This window comes from Cetorhinus maximus, chromosome 9 (genome assembly GCF_964194155.1).
Source record: "Cetorhinus maximus chromosome 9, sCetMax3.hap1.1, whole genome shotgun sequence".
Taxonomy (NCBI): Eukaryota; Metazoa; Chordata; class Chondrichthyes; order Lamniformes; family Cetorhinidae; genus Cetorhinus; species Cetorhinus maximus.
The window spans coordinates 56,768,763-56,792,817 of NC_135887.1; the positions used below are offsets into that span (position 1 = coordinate 56,768,763).

The window sequence follows — 24,055 nt, forward strand, 5'->3', positions numbered from 1 at the left end:
AACTGATAGCAAAAGCTTTTACAAGTATCTAAAAGGAAAGAGAGCAGCTAAAGTGAATGTTGGTCCCTTGGAGGATGAGACTGTGGAGTTAATAGTGGGGAACGCAGAAATGGCAGAGACGCTTAATCAATATTCTACCCCAGTTTTCACGGTGGAGGACACTAGTACCACCCCAATAGTAACAGGTAGTGCAGAGGGTATAGAGAAGGAGGAACTTAGGACAATCACTAGAGAAAAAGTACTGAGCAAACCATTGGGATTAAAGGGTGACAAGTCCCAGGAACACGATGGCCTATATCCCAGGGTCTTAAAGGAAGTGGCAGCGGAGATAGTGAAGGCATTGGCTATAATATTCAAAAATTCCCTGGATTCTGGAAAGGTTCCAGTGGATTGGCAAAATGCTAATATAACACCCTTATTCAAAAGGCAGTGAGTGGGGGGCGGGGGGGTTGGGGGCAGAAAGTAGGAAACTATAGGCCAGTTAGTTTAACGTCTGTCGTTGGGAAATTGTTGGAATCCATTATTAAGAAAGAAGTAATGGGGCATTTGGAAAGTTAAAATGCAATCCATCAGAGTCAGCATGGTTTTATGAAGAGTAAATCGTGTTTGACTAATTTGCTAGAGTTCTTTGAAGGTGTGACAAATAAAGCGGATAATGGGGATCCTGTAGATGTAGGATATCTGGACTTCCAGAAGGCCTTTGATAAGGTGCCGCACAAAACATTAAAACACAAGATAAGATCACACGGAGTTAGGGGTAATATATTAGCTTGGATAGAGGATTGGCTAATCAACAGAAAGCAGAGAGTCGGGATAAATGGGTCTTTTTCTGGATGGCAAGCTGTAACTAGTGAAGTGCCACAGGGTTTGGTCCTTGGGCCCCAGCTATTTACAATCTATATTAATTACTTGGATTCAGGGATAGAAGTTATTATAGCTAAATTTGCAGATGACACCAAAATAGGTGGGAAAGTAAGTTGCAATGAAGAACTAAGAAATTTACAAATGGATATGGACAGGTTAGGTGAATGGGCCAAAATTTGGCAGATGGAGTTTAACGTGGATAAGTGAGAGGTTATCCATTTTGGTCAGAAGAATAAAAAGGCGACTTATTATTTAAATGGAGAGAAACTTCAGAATGCTTCAGTGCAGAGGGATCTGGGTGTCCTCATGCATTAATCGCTGAAAGCTAGTATGCAGGTACAGCGGGTAATAAGGAAGGCAAATGGAATTTTGGCATTTATTGCTAAAGGAATAGAGTATAAAAATAGGGAAGTGTTGTTGCAACTGTACAAGGCATTGGTGAGACCGCACCCGGAGTACTGTGCACAGTTTTGGTCCCCTTACTTGAGGAAGGATGTAGTTGCATTGGAGGCAGGTCAGAGGAGGTTCACTAGATTGATTCCAGAGATGTGGGGCTTGTCTTATGAGGAGAGATTGAGTAGTTTAGGCCTATGCTCGCTAAAGTTTAGAAGGATGAGGGGAGATCTAATTGAGGTATATAAGATGCTAAAGGGAATAGGCAAAATAGACGTGGAGCTGATGTTTCCCCTTGTGGGGCATTCTAGAATGAGAGGCCATAGTTTTAGGCTAAGTGGTGGTAGATTTAAATCAGACTTGAGGAGGAATGACTTTTCTCAAAGGGTCGTGAATCTGTGGAATTCACTACCTCTGAGGGCAGTGGATGCCGGGACGCTGAATAAATTTGAGGAGATAGACAGATTTTTAATTAGTAACGGGTTGAAAGGTTATGGAGGGCGGGCGGGAAATTGAAGTTGAGGCCAAAATGAGATCAGCCATGATTGTATTGATTGGCGGGGCAGGCTCGAGGGGCTGAAATGCGTACTCCTGCTCCTAGTTCTTATGTTTAACTACATTGAAATACACTCTAGGGCTATTCCCAAATGTCACGATATTCTACAAATAAATTAAAATTCACTGACGGATTGGGGATTGTGCCTTGTGACTAGTGATTTGTGACATGCGCCTGAACAGTTGACCGCATTCAGTAAATAACCTCCATATCTGAATCATATTGATAGGTTGATAAGGCGAGGCCCAACAAGATATAAGAAATGGAGTAGGCCATTCAGGCTCTTCAGCTTGCTCCATCATTTAATAAGTTCTGATTTTGGCCTTAAACTCCACTTTGCTGCAGCCCCACACTCTCTCCCCCAAACCCCAATAATCCTCAATTCCCTGTTAGATCAAAAATCTGTCAAACTCAGCATCGACTATATTCAATGACCCAGCCTCCACTGCTCCCTGGGGAAGAGAGTTGCAATGGACATTAGAGAGAAGAAATTCCTCCTCATTTTCTTTAATGAGACACCTCTTATTTTGAAACTGTGGCCCCTAGTTCTCGATTCCCCCACTCGGGGAAACATCCTCTCAGTATTTACCTTGTCAAGTTCCCTCTAAATCTTATATGTTTCAATAAGGTCACCACTCATTCTTCGAAACTTCAATGAACTCCTTCATTCCAGGAATCAGCCTAGACAACCTTCTCTGAACTGCTTCCAACACTAGGGGCACCCTTCATTCTCGTAAGACAATAGCTTGCGTCCTGGTGGTCAACTCTGTGTTAAGGTGTGACTCAGGAGTCCCATCTTGGCATGGCAGTCTCTGCCGCATATGGTGCAGAGGAAGATAGTGGGTTGAGAAGGTGCACGATTTGCTGGCCTCTGTTTTCTCTGGGCCCTCTTCTTATCCAGCTGAACTCTCATAACTGCCGTCTGCCATGTTGTGTTAATGCTATGCAGTGAAGCTTCACTGTACTCTCTAGGGTACAAACCTGGGCAAAATTTATGGAGGCCTTGGGCTGCCCAAACATTACAGTCCCCCTTGCAACCTCCCAACGGAATGCAAAGCACTACATTTGGTGCCAGCATGGTTTGCAGGAGCTGCTGGAAAGATGACATATTTAGGCAGCAGTCTGCTTTTGAATTTTTTGTCAGCGTTTACTCCCTTAGCCTTCAACTCTCTCAAGGTATACACAAGGCAATGGAGCTTGGTTCATGAGTGTCAGGGTGTGTCCACATGCCAGTAGATCTACACACTGCATGTCTGAGGGGCAAACCTTCTCCGAAGTTTTAGCCTGAGGCCACGAGGGACCTAGTTTCCATGTTTCAACAAGGAGGCATAGATGAGGTCTTGCTGATGGAGAAGCTGTGTACAGGTAGGGAGAGACTTATACATTTGCCTCTCTTTCTGCATTGCTGTTATCCAGTGGTGTGACCTGAAAATGAGAAGCAAACTAGCACAAGAGCAGAATGCATGCTAACTCTCTTCACCCAAACACTAGAAACATCACGGCACCTTTGGACACACAAAGCTTCATTCCCTGACTGAGGATACAAGTATATGCCTGCTTACGTGAAGAGACCACATTGTACAGAGTGCTCCAGGTGTGATCTCAGCAATGCTCTGTACAGTTGTAGCAAGACTTCCCTACATTTAAATGCCATCCCCCATACAATAAAGGCCAACATTCCATTTCCCTTCCTAATTACTTGCTGTCCCTGCACGCTAACATTTGTGATTCATGCCAAGGGCACCCAGGTCCCTCTGTACCACAACATTCTGCAATCTCTCTCCATTTAAATAATATTCTGCTTTTCTATTCTTCCCGCCAAAGTCTGCTGACCTCATTTTCCCACATTATACTCCATCTGCCAAATTTTTGCCCACTCACTTAACCCTCGCAGGCTCTTTTGTGTCCATTTCACAATTTGCTTTCCCACCTATTTTTGCATCAACAGTAAATTTGGGTACAATACGCTCGGTCCTTTCATCCAGGTTATTATATAGATCATAACTAGTCGAGGCCCCAGCACTGATCCCTGTGGCACTAAACTAGTCACCATTTTCCAACCTGAAAATGACCCATTTACTCCGATTCTGTTCCCTGTTAGTTAGCCAATCCCCTATCCATGCAAATATATTACTCCAACATCATTAGCTCTTAACTTGTGCAGTCATCTTTTACGTGGCATCTTATTGAATGCCTTTTGGAAATCCACATACACCAGTGTATCGGGTTTCCATTTATCCTCCCTGCTTGTCACATCCTCAAAGGACTGTAATAAATTTGTGAAACACCATTTTTCTTTTGTAAAACCACAGTGATTTCTGTCACTGTGCTACATAAAAGGTTACGACACAAGAGCTCGTGGTGTTGGAGTAATATATTTGCATGGATATGGGATTGGCTAACTAAAGGAAACAGAGTTGGAATAAATGGGTCATTTTCAGGTTGGAAAATGGTAATTAGTTTAATGCCACACGGATCAGTACTGGGGCCTCGACTATATGATCTACGTAATGGCCTGGATGAAGGGACTGAGTGTATTGTAGCCAAATTATGATCTTCTAAGTGCCCTGCTACTACTTCCTTAATAATGGATTCAAACATTTTCCCAATGACAGATGGTAGGCTAACTGGCTGATAGTTTCCTGCTTTATGTCTCCCTCCTTCCTTGAATAGAGGTGTTACATTTGTCATTTTCCAATCCACTGGGACATTTCCAGAATCTAAGGAATTTTGGAAGATTACAACCAATACATCCGCTATCTCTATAGTCCTGATGGGATGCCGGCCATCAGGTCCAGGGGATTTGTCAGCCTTTAGTCCCATTTGTTTTTCTAGTACTTTTTCGCTAGTGATGGCTGACTGTTTTAAGTTCCTCCTTCCCTTTGTCCTTTTGATTTGACAAATCAAGAAGACGGATACAAAATATTTGTTCAAAATCTCTGCCATTTCCTTATTTCCAATTATGAATTCCCCAGTCTCACTCTCCAAGGGAGCACTTACTTTAGCTGTTGTCCTTTTGGATATACCTGTTGAAGCTTTTACTGCCTGCTTTTATATTTCTTACTAGTTTATTCTCATTCTAATTTCTCTTTTTTTTAAGTCATTCTTTGCTGGTTTATAAAATTTTCCCAATCTTCTGGCCTACCATTAACCCTTGCAGCACTCAACATCTTTTCTTTCAATTTGATACCATCTTTAACTTCCTTAGTTTCTCACGGACAGTGCATCCCTCTCCTAGTCCTTCTTTCTCAACAAAATATTTAACTGTTGAGGGTTACAAGATATCTTAAACGTCAGCCACTGCTTCTCTACTGTCTTACCTTTTAACCTATCTTCCCAGTTCTGAGGGAATGCAACACTGCTGCCGGCCTCTCTGGTTCATGCTGTGAAAGGACAACAACTCCAGGCATGCCCATGAGTTCAGGTGCAAGTGCAGAGTGCAGCAAGGGCACACATGCACAAGGAAAACCTATTCGAAGAGGGTGTGAAACCCCAACCACAGAATTAAGGTTTTAGGACACAAAAAGGGTGCCAAGAGATGTCTGGAGCTGAAGAGGTAGAAGGTTGCCAGCTTCATTCAGCGATTAACTCCCTGCAGCTGGGGGTCTGGCAAGCCCAGGAGCAGTACTACAGCTGGGGAGATTGGGGCTCATGAAGGTCAGAAGCAGTTGTTGGCAGCAGTGTGACTGAGCAGCAGGGACCATCCCTATGTTTAGACGCTGGAGTGTAGGCCGACTAACACAGTGGAACGCAGTCTCAGTAGGTGGTCAGCTCAGCTGGAAAAGAAAAACAAGGCGGCTGGAACTGGGAGCAAATCTGACAGAGATCTGGAACAGTGTGCCTTTTGGGTCAGGATTGTACCCAAGGAACTCGGGTAGGGTAGAGCTTCTGTTGGCTAGGGATCAGACTAGCTCTGTGAAAGAGAGGAGCTGAAATTCCCCATGAGGAATCAGAATTTTAAAAGAATTTTTGTGGCTTAGTAACAACCGGCATCTGGGTGGGTTGCTGAGAAATCTGGGGACCTGACTTGGGTGTGTCTGCACTATTTTGCACAGTTTGTGGTGTTTGACCACAGGTTGCCTGTTAGTTCACATTTATTTCTTGTAAATTCTGGATGTTAGAGTTCTATCTTTCTTGACTCTAGTATAGTAAAATTTCTTCTGTTTGTTTAGAACCGTGGAATCTGGTGACTTTATTCTCTAAGGAAGTAAATGGGATTTCAAATTTCCTGTACTTTAAACAAACCATTACTGGTCCCTAACCGGATCCTAACGCTGTCCACTTCAGCCAACTCTGTTCTCATACCTTTACAATTGCCTATATTTAACTTTAGGGCACTAGTTTCAGGCTCAAATTTCTTTCCCCTAAACATGATAGAATTTCACATTCAGTTATGATCACTCTTACCTAGAGGATCCTTTGCTATGATGTCATTAATTAATCCTGTCTCATTATACGTTATCAGGTCTAAAATAGCCTGCTCCCTGATAGGTTTCAGAATGTATTGTTCCAAGAAACTGTCCCAAATACACTATGAACTCATCCTCAAAGCTAGCTTTGCCAACTTGATTCATCCATCACCCTCGATTATTGCAATACCTTTCTTACAAGCCCCCATTATTTCTCGATTTATACCCTGTCCTACACTGTTGTAAATTAGTCTAACCAATAATTTCTTTACTTTTTCTTACCTCCACCATAACTGATTCTACATCTTGATCTTCCAAACCAAGATCATTTCTCACGACTGTACTGATCTTATCCTTCATTAACAGAGCTACCCCATCTTCTTTTCCTTTCTCCCTACCCTTCCAAAATGTCAAGTACTCTTGAATAATTAATTCACAGCCTCAGTCACTTTGCGACCATGTCTTAGTATTGGCTACCATATCATACTCATTTATTTCTATTTGTGCTAACAAAGCATTCATAGCAAGATGGATGAAGAGTACATTCAGATAAAGAGCCTTATTTTTCCTCACTCTGACCTTATCTGTTGGTGCACTCTTACATTTGTACACTCTGGTTATCATTACCCATATCACTAACCTATACTATTGCCCTGTCCTTTCTCTTTAACTTTCCAAATCTCCCTCACATGAACCTCCCTGCCGCCAACCCCACTATTTATTTTAAAGCTCCCTCTACAGTCCTAGTTGTACAATTCACCAGGATACAGGTCCCAGCAGGGTTCAGGTGGAGGCTGTTCAGCTGTATACTAAGGTATGGAGCATAAACACTGGCACAGATTGCTCAGGCCAAATGACCCATCTCTGTGCTGCAAAGTCTATGTATTTTTTATGTACAGATAAATGTAAGCTCAATGCTCCAAACTTAAAGCCCATATGTGTTGCGGGGAAGATGATGGTGGTGTCTGGAACATAGTCTCTCATACCAAATCATACCTCACAGCCTATGTCAGGCTGTTGCCTGACTAGTCTGTGGGACAGCTCGCCCAATTTTGGCACAATCCCCACATGTTAATAAGGAGGAATTGCAGCATCAACTGGGCACAGTGTCATCATTTCTGGTGCCTAGGTTGATACTGGGTGGTCCATCCGGTTTTATTCTTCTCCAAATTTTCTGCAGCAGTTTTATACAACTGATTGGCTTGCTAGATCATTTCAGAGGGCAGTTAAGGGTCAACCACATTGCTGTGGGTCTGGAGTCACATGTAGGCCAGACTGGATAAGGATAGCAGATTTCCTTCCCTGAAGGACATGGGGTTTTCTTTTTAAAACAATGATTCAATAGTTTCATGGTTACTATTACTAATACCAGCTTTTTATTGAAGATTTTTATATCATTAACTGAATTCATGTCTCTGGGTCTCTGGATTACTCATTCCTTAACAAAGCCACTATGTCACCTTTCCAGGAAATGACCAATGAAGCCAATTAGGATTGAACTTCCAGGTGCGAATAGCATAGATACTTGGGAATTCAGCATTTGAAGCATCAGCAGGAGCCATGAGACTCAATGTAAAAATCAAAATAACTTCGACAACTGACTGTTGTGATTGTGGCTGCGATCAGGAGCAGGAATGACTAATCAATGGCATGGAGTCTCGCAGGTTCTCAAATGCTCCTGTTTGTAGCATCATGTTCCTTTCGCAAGACATTTCACAGAAAGGTTATTTCAAACTAACATAACAGTTAACCTTCACTTTTCAACATCAGCATGTCGAGCAGCTATTGAAAAATAACTCAATTATTCTCCAGTCACCTTAACCACTTAATAGGCTCATGGCAATGGAGCTCACTCAATGGAGCTGAAGGTGAGGACAGGAAACAGTGCTCCATTCAGCTTTACCTCTCAGTACCACCTTCGTTGGGATACTACTGAATCAAACTGGGGGCTGAGGTCAGGCATGAAGGATCCTGGGGTCTAAGGATGCTCAACAAGATGCCTTGTCCTTCCCCAGCTCAAAGAAAATCAGCATTATGTTGGATTTTTTTTTATAAAAGATGGGAAAATGCTGAACGACTCAGTAGGTCAGGCAGCATCCCTGGAGAGAGGAAGAGTTAACATTTCAGGTTTAAAAATTGGAAAAAGATAGAGATGTAACAGGTTTTAAGCCGGAGGGTGGTGGGAAGAACCAAAGGGAAAGTCTGCGATTGGGTGGAAGGCAGCAGAGATTAAATGATGCAAGACAAAAGGTGACAATAATGGGACAAGGAAAGAAATAAAAGGCGGGTCTAGGATAGAGGAGGATTAGTAACAGAACTTGTATGAAAAACAGGGAGTCACGGTTATAACACTGTTCAAATCTTCAGTGATGTACCATTTCATGATTCTATAACTTGATACTGAATCTCGATGGTTGTAAAGATGAGGTGGTATCACCCAGACTTACATTGAGCTTCATTAGAACAGTATAGGAAGGTCAGAGTGGACACAAAGTGGAGAATTAAAATGACAAGCAACCGGTAGCTGAGGGTCACTTTTGCAGCTTGAACAGAGGTGTTCCGCAAAGTGATCCAGTTTGCATTTGGTCTCCCCAATGTATAGGTGACTGCATTGTAAGTAGGGAATACAGTATACTAAACTAGAAGTACATGTGAACCACTGTTTCACCTGGTAGGAGTGTTTGGGGCCTTAGACAGTGAGAGGGAAGATGTAAAAGGGCAGGTGTTGCATCTCCTGTCCATGCACATGTGCCATGGGAAAGGGATGGTGCATTGGAGAGTGATTGAGTGTGTCAAAGAGGGAACAGTCCCTTCGGAATGCTGAAAAGGAAGGGAAGATGTGTTTAGTGGTGGCATCATGCTGGAGATGGCAGCAGGTGGCAGTACTGATCCTGCTCTTGCCATTTACACATCCTTCATTTCTTTACCTGTCCTGTTACTATCTCCTTTTGCCTTGCACAATTATCCCTTATGTCATTTATTCTCCCATCTTCCACCATATCACAGACCTTCCCTTCTGTTGTTTCCTCCCTGCCTCTGTACTTGCTTAAATCCGGTTACATCTCCAACTTTTGCCAGTTCTGATGAAATCTCATTGAACTCAAATATTAACTCTTTCTTTCTCCACAGACGCTGCCTGAGTTGCTGAGTATTTTCAGCATTTTCTGTTTATATTTCAGATTTTCAGCATCTGCAGGATTTTGTCTTTTTGTACTAGCTTTTCTTTCATGTATTTATGGTGGTTACATTTCCAAGGAATGGGAATACTCAAAGTCCTTCTTTGGCTTTCTGTAGAAACTCTACCTGTCAGGGGCACGTAAACGAAGGATAATTATGTGACGGGACTGTTTATCCCCTTACCTGGAGATGGTTTCGATATAAAGTCAAATGTGAGGATGTTGGGGATCCGAAGTGCCAGGAGCTGAAGCATCACACTCGCCAGATTACACCTGCACACAGCAACATGACAAGAAGCACAAGACAAGGTTACAGGATGGGCTGAAGTCAGCATCATATCATACTGTATCACAACTTGTCACAGCAACGGCAAACTTTGATTCAACTATTAGCAACATGATCCCAAACAGTTTCTATGGCTCTCGATGTATCAGGCGCAATCACCTTTGTATCTCCGGTACGGTCATGTTGAGGAATTTTTCGAACTCTTCCTCGGTGTAGAGTCGGTAACAGATTCCTGCATGTTGCCGTCCTGCTCGCCCTGCTCGCTGCCAGGCCTGAGCTTTCGAAACCTGCTGTACAGCAAGGACCTCCAATCCACTCTCTACAACACAGCAACATTTACCACAGGTTTCGAGCTTCAGTTTATTTCATTCAGTTAGGTAGCTGGGCCTACTTCAGGATAAATCCTCAATTTGCACAAACACTGGGGAGAAGATGAACCACACAGGAATTCTACCTAGATTCCAAGGGTTAATTTACAAGGAGAGTTAACAAACTCGGGTTATATCCCTGGAATTTGAAAGGTGAAGGGGTGGTTTAATCAAAGTTTTCAAGATAGATAGAGATAAACTATTTCTGCTGGTTGAGGAGTCTCAGGGGCATTGTCTTAGAAATTAGGGCCAAATCTTTCAGAAGCAAAATTGGGAAACACTTCTGCAAAGAAAGAGTGGTAAGAGTTTGTCAATGAAAATTCATGATAATTGATTCTGAATCTAAGACTGATACACATTTGTATTCAGGGATATGCGGCAAAAACAGGTATGTGGTATTAGATAACAGATCAGCCATGATCATTTGAATGGGGAAACAGGCTCAAAAGGCTAAATGGCCTCCTCCATTCCTATGTGTCTCTATAGTGCCTAGTAACACACGCCCAAGTGTTCAAGAGCAGCCTTATCAGTCAAGCAACATAAGTGATAATAGGTGGCCAAAAGTTTGGTTATAGGAGTAGGATTTAAGGAAGTTCTTAGAGGAGGGGAGAGGGGTGAAGCGACAGAGGGAACGGCAGAGGGGTTTAGGGAGGGAATACAGGAGGAAATTCTAGAGTTTAGGACTGATGCAACTGACAACTTGGCCGCCAATGATGAAACAATGGAAATCAGGTATGTGCCAAAGACAACAGTTGTGCCCGTTCACTTAATCTGTCTACATCCCATAGGATAGGGGCAGAAGCAGGGTGAAGACAAGGAGGGGGAAAAGGTGGAGAGCCATGAGGGTGTAATATCACCTACCAGGGGTGTAGCGCTTGGCTTTCACCATCCCTGTATCAACAACATACTTGATGCCAGGAATCGTGACAGATGTTTCCGCAATGTTTGTGGAAAGAATCACTTTGCGGCAGTTCTACAGGGATAAAACACACATCATCACAAGCCACTGCAGTATCCTTCATTTTCATATAATTCTCCGCGTCCCAATTTTTACTCGTAACCTCCTTTCCAATGTCCTGCTCAAAAAGGACATGAATCATTTGAGTTTTGACAGCCAGTGTTTTGTGGCACTGTTTAATTGTAGAGCCAGAGATTTTTTTTATATTTGTTCATGGCATTTGGGTGTTACAGCAAGGTCTGCATTTATTCCCGATCTCTAATTGACTGGTGGTAGTGAGTCACCGTCTTGAATCTCTGCAGTCCATGTAGGGTAGGTACACCCATAGTGTTGTTTTCCGTGGTGGTTTGATACAACTGAATTGCTTGCTACTGCCCTGTCAGATGGCAGTTAACGTTCAATCACATTGCTGTGGATCTGGAGTAACCTGTGGGCCAGACTGGGTGAGCACAGCAGATTTCATCCCCTGAAGGACATCAGTGAACCACAGAATCGCTTTGTGCAGAAGGAGGCCATTAGGCCCATCGTGTCTGCACCAGCTCTCTGAACGAGCATTAGACTCAGTGCCTATCCTGCTGCCTTTTCCCCATACCCCTGCGCATTGTTTCTATTTAAATAATCATCTAATGCCCTCTTGAATGCCTCGATTGAACCTGCCTCCACCACACTTCCAGGCAGCGCATTCCAGACCCGAACTACTCGCTGTGTGAAGAAGTTTTTTTCTCACATCGCATTTCCTTCTTTTGCAAATCACTTTAAATCTGTGTCCTCTTGTTCTTGATTCTTTTACGAGCAGGAACAGCTTCTCCCTATCTACTCTATCCAGCCCCCTCATGATTTTGAGCATCTCTATCAAATCTCCTCTTAGCCTTCTTCTCTCCAAGGAGAACAGTCTCAACTTCTCCAATCTAACCTCATAGCTGAAGTTTCTCATCCTTGGAACCTGTTCTGCACCCTCTCCAATGTGTTCATATCCTTCCTATAATGTGGCGCCCAGAACTGTACACCATACTCCAGCTGAGGTCTAACTAGTGTCCTATACAAGTTCAGCATAACCTCTTTGTTCTTGTACTCTATGCCCCTATTAATAAAGCCCAGGATACTGTATGCTTTAGTAACTGTTTTCTCCACCTGTCCTGCCACCTTTAATGATCTATGTACATATACACTCTGGTCTCTCTGCTCCTGCATATCCTTAAGAATTGTACCCCTTATTTTATATTGCCTCTCTATATTCTTCCTACTAAAATGCATCACCTCACACTCCTTAGCATTGAACTTCATCTGCCACCTGTCTGCCCATTCCACCAACTGGTCTATATCCTTTTAAAGTGCTACACTGTCCTCCTCATAGCTTACAATGCTTCCAAGTTTTGTATCATCCGTAAACTTTGAAATTGTCCCCTGCACACCAAGATCTAGATCATTAATATATATCAGGAAAAGCAAAGGTTCCAATACCGGCCCCTGGGGAACTCCACTGCAAACCTTCTTCCAGCCTGAAAAATACCCCATTAACCATTACTCTCTGCTTCCTATTTTTTAGCCAATTTTGTATCCATGTTGCTACTGTCCCTTTTATTCCATAACCATAACTTTTCTCACAAGTCTGTTGTGTGTCACTGCCTTTTGGAAGTCCATGTATACCACATCAACGGCATTACCCTCATCAACCCTCTCTGTTACCTCTTCAAAAAGCTCCAGCATGTTAGTTTAGTAGCAGCAGTGTATACCATCTATAAGATGCACTGAAGGAGTTCACCAAAGCTCCTTAGGCAGCACCTTCCAAACCCACGACCACTACCACCTAGAAGGACAAGGGTAGCAGATAGATGGGAACAGCACCACCTGCAAGTTCCCCTCCAAGTCACTCACCATCCTGACTTGGAAATATATCCCTGTTCCTTCATTGTCGCTGGGTCAAAATCCTGAAATTTCCTTTCTAACAGCAATGTGGTTGTACCTACACCACAGGGGCTGCAACGGTTCAAGAAGGCAGCTCACCGTCACCTTCTCAAGGGTAACTGGGGATGGGCAATAAATGTTGGCCCAGCCAGCGAAGCCCAAATCCCGTGAATGAATAAAATTTCGCTTAAGAAATTCATGCTGGCTCTTCCTAATCAACCCATATTTTTCCATGTGACTATTAATTCTATCCCAAATAATTGTTTCTAGAAGCTTCCCACCACCGAAGTTAAACTGACGGCTTTGTAATTGCTGGGCTTATCCTTACAACCTTTTTTGGACAAGGGTGTAATATTTGCAATTTTCCAGTCCTCTGGCACCTCCCCTGATTCCAGAGAATACTGAAAGATTATGGCCAATGCTCCTGCACTCTCTACTCTCTCTTCCTTCAAAAGCATTGGATGCATCTCATCAAGTCCCGGTGCTTTGTCAACTTTAAGTATCAATTATTTATCCAATACCACCTCCTTATCAATTTTGAACCCTTCTAGTGACAGTATTTCATCCTCTGTCACTATGACTTGGGTAGCATCTGCTTGCTTGGTAAAGATGATGCAAAGCATTCATTTAACACCTCAGCCATGCTCCCTGCCTCCATGTGCAAATTCCCTTTTTGATCCCTAATTGGCCCTATTCCTCCTTTTACCACCCTTTTACTATTTATATGCCCATAGAAGACTTTGAGGTTCCCCTTTATGTTGGCTGCCAGTCATCTCTCATACTCCCTCTTCGCTTCTCTTATTTGCTTTTTCACCTCTCCTCTGAACCTTCTGTATTTAACTTGGTTCTCAGTTGTATGTTCTGCCTGACACCTGTCATAAGCACACTTTCTCTTCTTTATCTTAATTTATATCTCATTTGTCATCCAGGGAGCTCTGGATTTGTTTGCCCTACCTTTCCCTTTTGAGGAATATACCTTGACTGTGCCCGAACTCTCTCTTCTTCAAGGTAGCCCATTGTTCAGCTGCAGATTTTCCTGCCAACCTTTGGTTCCAGTCTACCTGGCCCAGCTCCGTTCTTGCCCCATTGAAGTTGGCTCTCCCCCAGTTAATTATTCTTACTCTGGATTTCCCATTGTCCTTTTCTACCACCACCCTAAATCTTATGACATAATGATCACTATCTCCTAAATATTCCCCCACTGACACTTGAGCTACTTGGCCCACCTCATTTCCAAGAACCAGATCTAGCAGTGCCTCCTTTCTTGTTGGACTGGTCACATACTGCTGTAGAAAATTCTCCTGAACACAATCTAGGAATTCTTGCCCCTCCCTGCCCTTTACACTATCACTATCCCAGTCTAGGAACATAGGAACAGGAGAAGGCCGTTCAGCCCATTGAGCCTGCTCCGCCATTCAATACGATCATGGCTGATCGAACACTTCAATGTCTTTTACCCACACTACCCCCATAACCCTTTACATTATTGTTAATCAGAAATCTATCAATCTCTACCTTAAACATACTCAATGACTGAGCTTCCACGGTCCTCTGTGGTAGAGAATTCCAAAGATTCACAACCCTCTGAGTAAAGAAATTTCTCCTCATCTCAGTCCTAATTGGCTTCCCTCTTATTTTGAACTTGTGTTCCCTGGTTCTAGACTCCCCAACCAGGGGAAGCATCTTACCTGCATCTACCCTGCCTATTCCTTTAAGTGTTTTGTAGATTCCAATGAGATCACCTCTCACTCTTCGAAACTCTAGAGAATACAGGCCCAGTTTCCCCAATCTCTCTTCATAAGACAGATAAGTCTGGTGAACCTTCATTACACTCCCTCTATGGCAATAATATCCTTTCTGAAGTAAGGGGACCAAAACTGCACACAGTACTCCAGGTGCTGTCTAACCAAGCTTCTATACAACTGAAGCAAGACTTCACTACACTATTCGGGTAATTAAAGTCCCCCTTATAACTATCCTAATATGTTTGTACCTCTCTATAATTTCCTTTCAGATTTGTCCCTCTACATCCTTCCCACCAGTTGGTGGTTTATAGACTACACGGAACAATGAAGTTGTTTTTGTTCCGTAGCTTGAGCCAAATTGATTCTGTCCTTGAACCCTTTGGGACATCCTCTTTCTCCAATACTGTAAAGCTCTCCTTAACCAATACTGCCACCCCTCCCACTTTCCTTCCTTTCCTATCTTTTCTGAACACCTTGTACCCGGAAATATTTATCAGCCAGTTTTACCCTTCCTTCAGACAGGTCTCAGTTATCGCCACAACATCATATTTCCACATGGCAATCTGCGCCTGTAACTGCCCAATCTTATTTACTATACTCCGTGGATTCACATACATGCAGTATAACCCTGATTTAGGCTTCATTTCTTTCTCCCTTTCTCCGACCTCACCTATTAACTTACTATTCTCTATTCTAGTGCTATCTGTCCCTCCCAGTATTTTGTGCATCTTGGTATAACCCTCCAATATTCTCTCCTGGCTCCTACAGCCTGCTGAGTTAGTTTAAAGCCCCTCCAACTGCACTAGCAAAATGCACTGCAAGGAACTCAGTCCCAGCTCTATTCAGGTGCAACCTGTCCAGCTTGTACAGGTGCCATCTACCCTAGAGGCACTCCCAATGTCCAAGGAATCTAAAGTCCTCCTGCACCATCTTTCCAGCCACGCATTCATCTACTTTATCCTCCTATTCCTGTACTCACTTGCACGTGGCACTGGGAGTTATCTGGAGATTACTGCTTTTGAGGTCCTGCTTGCTAATTTTCCACCTAGCTCCCTATATTTAGTCTGCAAGACCACATCCCCCTTCCTACCTAAGTCATTGGTACCAATGTGGACCACAGCCTCTGGCTACTCACCCTCCTCCAGAATCATGTCCTGCAGCTGCTTGGTGACATCCTTGACCCTGGCACCAGAGAGGCAACATACCATCCTGGAGTCACGTCTACGGCCACAGAAACGCCTGTCTGTTAACTAATGAAACCCCTATCTATTGCTCTTCCTTTCATCTTCCTCCCCTCCTGTAAAGCCGAGCTGCTCGTGGTGCCACAAACGTGGCTGTGACTGCACTCTTCTGAGGACTCAATGCCCTCGCCAGTATCCAAAACGGAAAAACCAATTAGCGAGCAGGACCCCAAGGGACTCCTTCAGTACCTGGTTCTCTTAGACTGCTGGCGGTCACCCATTCTCTTTCCGCCTCCACATTCCTAACCTGCGGTGTGACCTCCTCTCTGAACGTGTTATCCATGTAGCTCTCAGCTTCGCAGATGCGCCACAGTGAGTCCAGCCACTGCTCGAGCTCCGGAACCCGGAACTCAAGTTTCTGCAGTTGATGACACTTCCTGCACATGTGGTCGCCTAGGGCACCAGTAGTGTCTCCAACTTCCCACATATTACAGGACATGCATTCCATACGACTGAGTGGCCCTGCCCTGTCTTAACTTTACTTTCCTTACGTTAACTGTATCTTACTTTGGTTTACTTATCTTACTTTATGTTACTGGCCCTGACTTCCCCTTATTCCTAGCGTTTCTTACTCAAATCCAAGTAGCTATTTCTTTAAAAATAACGTGCTTTTCTAATTTATGGCTATTTAAAGACACTCCCTAACAATGGTTTCCGTTCAACTAACAAACTTACGATTTTCCTGCGATGTCACTGTTTGATTTTTTTACAAATTCAGCTCCAAAGGTGGGGTTTACACCCAGGTCCATTTCTGCTCAGCTGCTCCTGTACCTGACTTAGAATAATTCCTATGTACAACACACCTCTTTCCTCCATGCACTGAATTCCCACGTGAGCTTAATTCACGACTCACTTGGTCTCCATCTCACTCTGGTGTAGCCGCCTGTCTCCTCACGCACCCCTTACTGACCAGATGGGTTTTTAATGACAATCTGGGTAGTTTCACGATCATTTTTAATGAGACTAGCATTTTATTCCAGATTTTTTGATTAAGTCAGCTTAAACTGCCCAGCTGCTGTGCGGGGATTTGAACTCATGTCTCCATAGCAGGCCTCTGGATTCGTAGTCCAGTAACATTGCCATTATGCTATCATGAAGTAATAGGTATTATGTTTGATTATAAACTGGGGTATTATAAAACCCATTAGTTACTGCATATTAAACGCACAGAGACAGGTGCTACAAGGACAGACATGAAATCTGACTATAGTATTAGATGGAAGGAACTGTGCTACGCAATCAACAGGGAAATTACAAGCTTCCCAAAACATATTACAATAATTTTCTGTAGGCTTAAATCCAGCAATCACGCAGTAACCTTTTCTAGGACTGCAAGCTTAAAGGGCTAAAGTTGAGCTAAAGTTAAATCAGCTTTGCATACATGGATGCAAGGGTGAAGAGACCTGTTAGGGACCTAACAGCTAAAGGGAGCTCACAAATCAGATTTTGTCTACAGGCTAACAGCCTAATGTATATTCCAACAATCCTGCTTTAACAATTGTTAATTCTATGAAAAATAAACTGAGATCTTTTAATGCTTATTTTATGATTTGATTAACAGTTTAGGAATTTTAAAAAGTACCTTCTGTCCCAGTTGAAAGACTCGAAGCTGCTGTAGGTGAGGGAGTGACGCGTACAGAGGAAATACTGACATCTGTGCACAGCCTTGTGGAAGGTGCTTTGCAATGTCCCTGCACATTCTACTCATGGCCTCAATCTCCTCCTGTCCAGTCAGAAAAACTAGAATGTTGTGTGAAGGCGGTGCTTCCTGTTGGAAAAGCAACAATTACCATATTTTTACAGAAACATTCTTTCAAACACCTTCCCCATTCCTCATATTACCTTTCATTAAATTTTCTTTCAAATGGGAATACCACATATCTGTAAAGACACCCACAATATCATAAAAATAATGCAAGAGATGGTCAAGCATTCCTCTATATGTGACAGGGTATTTTCACGAGAACATAACAGGAGGGAAGCAAGTATATTCCAATATCCAGGATACTTTTCCATAATCTGATGGATTTTCCTCTGTCACAACTAAATTGATACTCTATCGTGACTATAGCATTGGGAATGAAGTGCTACAAGAGGAGTTGGTGGAGCAGTTTGAAGAAAAAGAACGACAGATAAGGAATACTAAAGTAACTGCTGGATGTCAAAGTGGGAAAGGCACTGGGCTCTGATGGCTGCAACTTTACCATGATGGAGAAAGTTTGAGAAAAGTGCAAAGGCTTAGACCACAATCTTCCAAACATTGAGATGGATATGGCAGCTGTTCCAGAGAACTGGAGAGTTTCCAGTGTATTACCACTGTTGAAAAAAAGTGAAAAAGGAGTAAACCAGGTAACTACAGACCAATTGGCCCAACTCTGGGGTAAACTTCTGGACACCAAAATACACAGGTCACCCAGAAAGATATGGGTTAATCAACAAGTGGTATCTGAAAAATGTAACTGAGAATTAATGGATGGCATTAATAAAGGAAATGCAGTGGATATTGTGCATGTGGGTCATCACAAGGTTTTAGATCGGTGCTGCGTGGGAAGCTAGCTAACAAAATTAATCACATAGCATCAAAGGGTGTTACACCATGGTAGGAAGTTGGTTAAAGAATAGAAAACAAACATTTTTTTTGAAGAGTGAATGGATGCGAACAGCCATATCTCCCCAGGGATCAATGCTGTTGGTTTGGAGGGTGGGAGGGGCACAATATCAACATTAGCTGATTACAGAAAAACCCTCCATAACTTCAACAATTATCTAAGGGTTAATAGATTGGGCACATGAGTTCTGCACGTTACTGATTAGTCTGCAGTTGGAAAAGAATATGAACAGGAGGCCATTCAGCCCCAGCACTCAATTAGATCACAGCTAATTTGTACAACTCCCACATCATGTGATAACCTGACCTGACAAAAATCTCAGTCTTGAAAATTTAAACTGATCCCCAGCCTCTTGTAGGGAGATAATTCCATATTTCAACTGAATGGTGTGTGAAAAGTGCTTCCTGATTTCACTCCAGACTGGTCAATCTCTAATTTCATGATAAAAGTAAAATACTGCGGATGCTGGAAATCTGAAACAAAAACAAAAATTGCTGGAAAAACTCAGCAGGTCTGACAACATCTGTGGAAAGGAAGACAGAGTTAACGTTTCAAGTCCGTATGACTCTTCTTTACAGCCTTCCAGACTCAACATTGAGTTCAACAACTTCAGATCATGAATTCTCTCCTCCATCCTCACCCCCTTTATGATCTTTTTTTCTAATAATTATTATATTTTTTTAATACATATATATTTTTCTTTTCCCACCTATTTCTATTATTATTTTTTAAATGTATTTCCATCCATTGTTTTATCTCCACCTTTTAGCCTATTTCGATCCCTTCCCCCCCACCCCACCCCCACTAGGGCCACCTGTCACTTGCTCATCCTGCTTTCTACTCTTAATGCCACCATTAGCCCATCCTTTAGCTAATATCACGACCGTCTACACCCCTTTGTCCTTTTGTTTATGACATCTTTGGCAATCTCTCGTTTGCCTCCACCTATCACTGGCCACTCTATCCAGCTCCACTTGTCCCACCCCCCCTTAAACAGCTTATATTTCACCACATTTCTTATTCCTCTTTAGTTCTGAAGAGCAGTCATATGGACTCAAAATGTTAACTGTCTTCCTTTCCACAGATGCTGTCAGACCTGCTGAGTTTTTCCAGCAATTTTTGTTTTTGTTTCTAATTTCATGATTATGACCCCTTGTTCTGGATTATCCCAAAGGAGATTGGTGTTGTTTAACTATCGTATTGAATCCCTTTATCATTTTAAACATCTTGATTAGATCATCCATCAACCTTCAAAACTCAAAACAATAAGGACCAAGTTTATGCAACCTGCACATATAATTTAGCCTGGCTAGCATTCTGATGAATCTATGTGTACTCCTCCAAGGCCAATGTATCCTTCCAGAGATCCACTGCTCAAAACTGAATGCAGTACACTAGATTGGATCTGACTAAGGCTCTACACAACTGAACCATCAAATGGCGTATCTGGGTTTGAATGCCTTCTTTTAGGATATGGTCAAGGATATGGTGACGGTGCAGAAACGAATCATTAAAATTATACCAGTGATGAGAGGCTGCATCCACAGGGAGGTGATGATTAAGTTGTTAGAAAGAGTCTACAGAAATTCATTCCAGTCCCCTCATGTTCAGAGTCTGCAACTGGATTGAGAGAGTTGAATGGAAGATGTTGACACCAAAGTAACAGAAAATGAGGTTTGCGGACAGGGGGTACACACCCTATGTGAGATTTTTAATAGATTAAAGATTGATTGTGTTACACCTTTTGAATGCGAACTTTGTATTAATAATACTGCAAAAATGAAAGCACTCAAAATTCAGACAAAATCTAACCCATTGGTCAGAATGAAAAGAGCAACAGATCATTTGGCCAAGATACTTTGTATGTAAACTCACCTGGTGGATCTGAAAGATTGACACGAGAGAAGCATGGAAGTAGTCACTCTGAGGTTTCTTTGTGTAAAAGATCTGAATGGAATGCTGCCTCCCTTCAAGATACAAAACGGGTGCTCCATTAAAGTACTGGGAGAAGAGATCCACATCCATTGTGGCAGACATGACAATTACCTTTCAGAGAGAAAAGGAAGAATCATTCAAAACAAAAATAAAAATACCTGGAAAAACTCAGCAGATCTGGCAGCATCTGCGGAGAGGAACACAGTTAACGTTTCGAGTCCGTATGACTCTTCAACAGAACTAAGTAAAATTAGAAAAGAGGTGAAATATAAGCTGGTTTAAGGGGGGGTGAGACAGGTAGAGCTGGATAGAGGGCCAGTGATAGGTGGAGATAGCCAAAAGATGTCATAGACAAAAGGACAAAGAGGTGTTGAAGGTGGTGATATTATCTAAAGGAATGTGCTAATTAAGGGTAGAAAGCAGGACAAGCAAGGTACAGATAGCCATAGTGGGGGTGGGGTGGGGTGAAGGGAAGGGATCGAAATAGGCTAAAAGGTAGAGATAAAACAATGGATGGAAATACATTTAAAAATAATGGAAATAGGTGGGAAAAGAAAAATCTATATAAATTATTGGAAAAAAAAAGGGGGGAGGGGTGTTGGAAAGGGGGTGGGGATGGAGGAGCGAGTTCATGATCTACAATTGTTGAACTCAATATTCAGTCCTGAAGGCTGTAAAGTGCCTAGTTGGAAGATGAGGTGCTGTTCCTCCAGTTTGCATTGAGCTTCACTGGAACAATGCAGCAGGCCAAGGATGGACATGTGGGCATGAGAGCAGGGTGGAGTGTTGAAATGGCAAGCGACAGGAAGGTCTGGGTCATGCTTGCGGACAGACCAAAGGTGTTCTGCAAAGCGGTCACCCAGTCTGCGTTTGGTCTCTCCAATGTAGAGGAAACCGCATTGGGAGCAACGAATGCAGTAGACTAAATTGAGGGAAGTGCAAGTGAAATGCTGCTTCACTTTTGAAAGTTTGGGCCCGTGGACGGTGAGGAGAGGGGGAGTAAAGGGGCAGGTGTTGCACCTTCTGCGGTTGCATGGGAAAGTGCCGTGGGAGGGAGTTGAGGTGTGGGGATGATGGAGGAGTGGACCAGGGTGTCCCGGAGGGAATGATCCTTGAGGAATGCCGCCAGGGGGGTGAAGGGAAGATGTGTTTGGTGGTGGCATCATGCTGGAGTTGGCGGAAATGGTGGAGGATGATCTTTTAAATGCGGAGGCTGGTGGGGTGATAAGTGAGGACAAGGGGGACCCTATCATGGTTCAGGGAGGGAGAGGAAGGTGTGAGGGCGGATGCGCGGGAGATGGGCCGGACACAGTTGAGGGCCCTGTCAACCGCCGTGGGTGGAAAACCTCGGTTGAGGTCATGTCAGAGGAACTGTTTTTGAAAGTGGCATCATCAGAACAGATGCTACAGAGGCGAAGGAACTGAGAGAATGGGATGGAGTCCTTACAGGAAGCGGGGTGTGAGGAGCTGTAGTCAAGGTAGCTGTGGGAGTCGGTAGGCTTGTAATGAATATTGGTGGACAGTCTATCACCAGAAATTGAGACAGAGAGATCAAGGAAAGGAAGGGAAGTGTCAGGGATGGACCATATGAAAATGATGGAAATTGGAAGCAAAATTAATAAATTTTTCCAGGTCCAGACGAGAGCAGGAAGCAGCACCGAAGCAATCATCGAAGTACCGGAGAAAGAGTTGTGGGAGGGGGCCGGAGTAGGACTGGAACAAGGAATGTTCCACATACCCCATAAAGAGACAGGCATAACTGGGGCCCATAGCCACACCTTTTTTTTGGAGGAAGTGAGAGGAGTTTAAGGAGAAATTGTTCAGTGTGAGAACAAGTTCAGCCAGACGGAGGAGAGTAGTGGTGGATGGGGATTGTTCGGGCCTCTGTTTGAGGAAGAAGCGGAGAGCCATCAGACCATCCCGGTGGGGGATGGAGGTGTAGAGGGATTGGACGTCCATGGTGAAGAGGAGGCGGTTGGGGCCAGGGAACTGGAAATTGTTGATATGATATAGGGTGTCAGAGGAATCACGGATGTAGGTGGGGAGGGACTGGACAACAGGAGAGAGAATGGAGTAAAGATAGCAAGAAATGAGTTCCATGGGGCAGGAACAGGCTGACACGATCAGTCTGCCGGGACAGTCCTGTTTGTGGATTTTGGGTAGGAGGTAGAAGTCTGAGGTTGGAAGACTATGAGGCTGGAAGCTGTGGAAGGAAGAATCATTCAAACTGTTTTGACTCCTAAGGGACCTTTGTTCTGATAAAGAGGGAATTAAAATGGCATTCTAATGGGACAAGTTAATGCGAAGATAATCAGTAATGCAAGTGAGAAAAATTGCCCCTTTGAAGTTATGGAATAATTTTCCATTCTAGAGTTTGCAGCACTTCCTCCATACTGCAAAGTACAGGAAATCCAAGTTACACCGTACATGACAACAGGTCTTGACAATTACAAAGGGGTTTGAGGGGGTTTTTGTGGAGAAACGGTTTCCACTTGCGGGCGAGTTCTGAACGAGGGTTCCTAAGATCGATTACAGAAATTATTTGGCACAGACCTGTTGGATTGAGTTTTTGCTGTGGATTCTATGTAGCTCCTATACAAAGTTAAACTGGAGGAAATAATCATTTATTCAAGAGCAGATATCAAACAAGCACAGAGTGGGTCGAGAGAGGTGGATATCATGGGTAGACATGTGAAAGTTAACGTCGTGTTTGCAGATGGTGCCAAAGGGCAGGATGAAAATCTGGAAGTGAAGGGACCCCAAGGTAACATTGTGGGAGTAGGAAGAGAAGCCATTGCTGAAGATTGCTATGGCTACAACTAGATTGCTAAGAGTGGCAGTCCTACAGAACAGACAATGGAAGAGAGATGTTGTAGTACAAGGGCGTAGTGTCCAGTGATAAAGTCTGCAGAAAAGCTGAGAAAGCTGAGATGGTGCAGAGATGTTCAGAAGAATGAGGAGGGATGGCACAGCCTCAGAGTCATTTGTGGACTGTTTCAGTACTGTGGCAGGGGCAGAAACCTGATGACAGAGGTTTCAATGTGAATTTGCAGGAAAAATGGGCACAGATTTGGAAGGAGCCATTTTCAAGGACAAGGTAGATTGGAGATAAGCAATAGCTCCTTACGACAGAGGGTGAATGTGGATTTTTTTGAGGAGGGGTTAATAACTGGTTTGAGTCGAGAAACTGGAGAAAGGTGCAAGTTCAAGGCCACAGTTGAGGGGGGATTTGGCATGGCCAGCAAGCGGAAGTACGGACGCAACAGAGTTGGCAGAATGGATGGTCGCAGTCTTAGTGACGAAGTATTACTTGCTGTCGAGGTGGAGGTAGGGCTGGGGAGGGTGTCAAATTGTGTTTGACTAATTTAGTTCAATTTTTTGATGAGATAACAGATTGGATATGGGTAGTGCAGTTCACAGAATCAGCCAGTGCAGAAGAGGCCCTTCAGCTCATCGAGTCTGCACCGACACGCGAGAAACACCTGATCCACTTACCTAATCCCATTTACCAGCACTTGGCCCATAACTTTGAATGTTATGACGTGCCAAGTGCTCATCCAGGTACTTTTTAAAGGATGTGAGGCAACCCACCTCCACCACCCTCCTAGGC

General features: G+C 43.4%; 1 protein-coding gene across 1 annotated transcript in view; it reads right to left on the reverse strand.

Moving 5' to 3' along the window:
* The window catches only part of dhx33 (DEAH (Asp-Glu-Ala-His) box polypeptide 33), a 61,353-nt gene that overhangs the window by 25,975 nt on the left and 11,323 nt on the right, over positions 1-24,055 (reverse strand). Inside the window, exons 3-7 of the mRNA XM_078548766.1 lie at positions 20,386-20,556; positions 17,484-17,669; positions 10,914-11,025; positions 9,844-10,003; positions 9,583-9,671 (exon numbers count right to left, since the gene is read on the reverse strand). Coding sequence (XP_078404892.1) covers positions 9,583-9,671; positions 9,844-10,003; positions 10,914-11,025; positions 17,484-17,669; positions 20,386-20,556 — 718 coding nt within the window. The remainder of the gene's footprint in view (positions 1-9,582; positions 9,672-9,843; positions 10,004-10,913; positions 11,026-17,483; positions 17,670-20,385; positions 20,557-24,055) is intronic.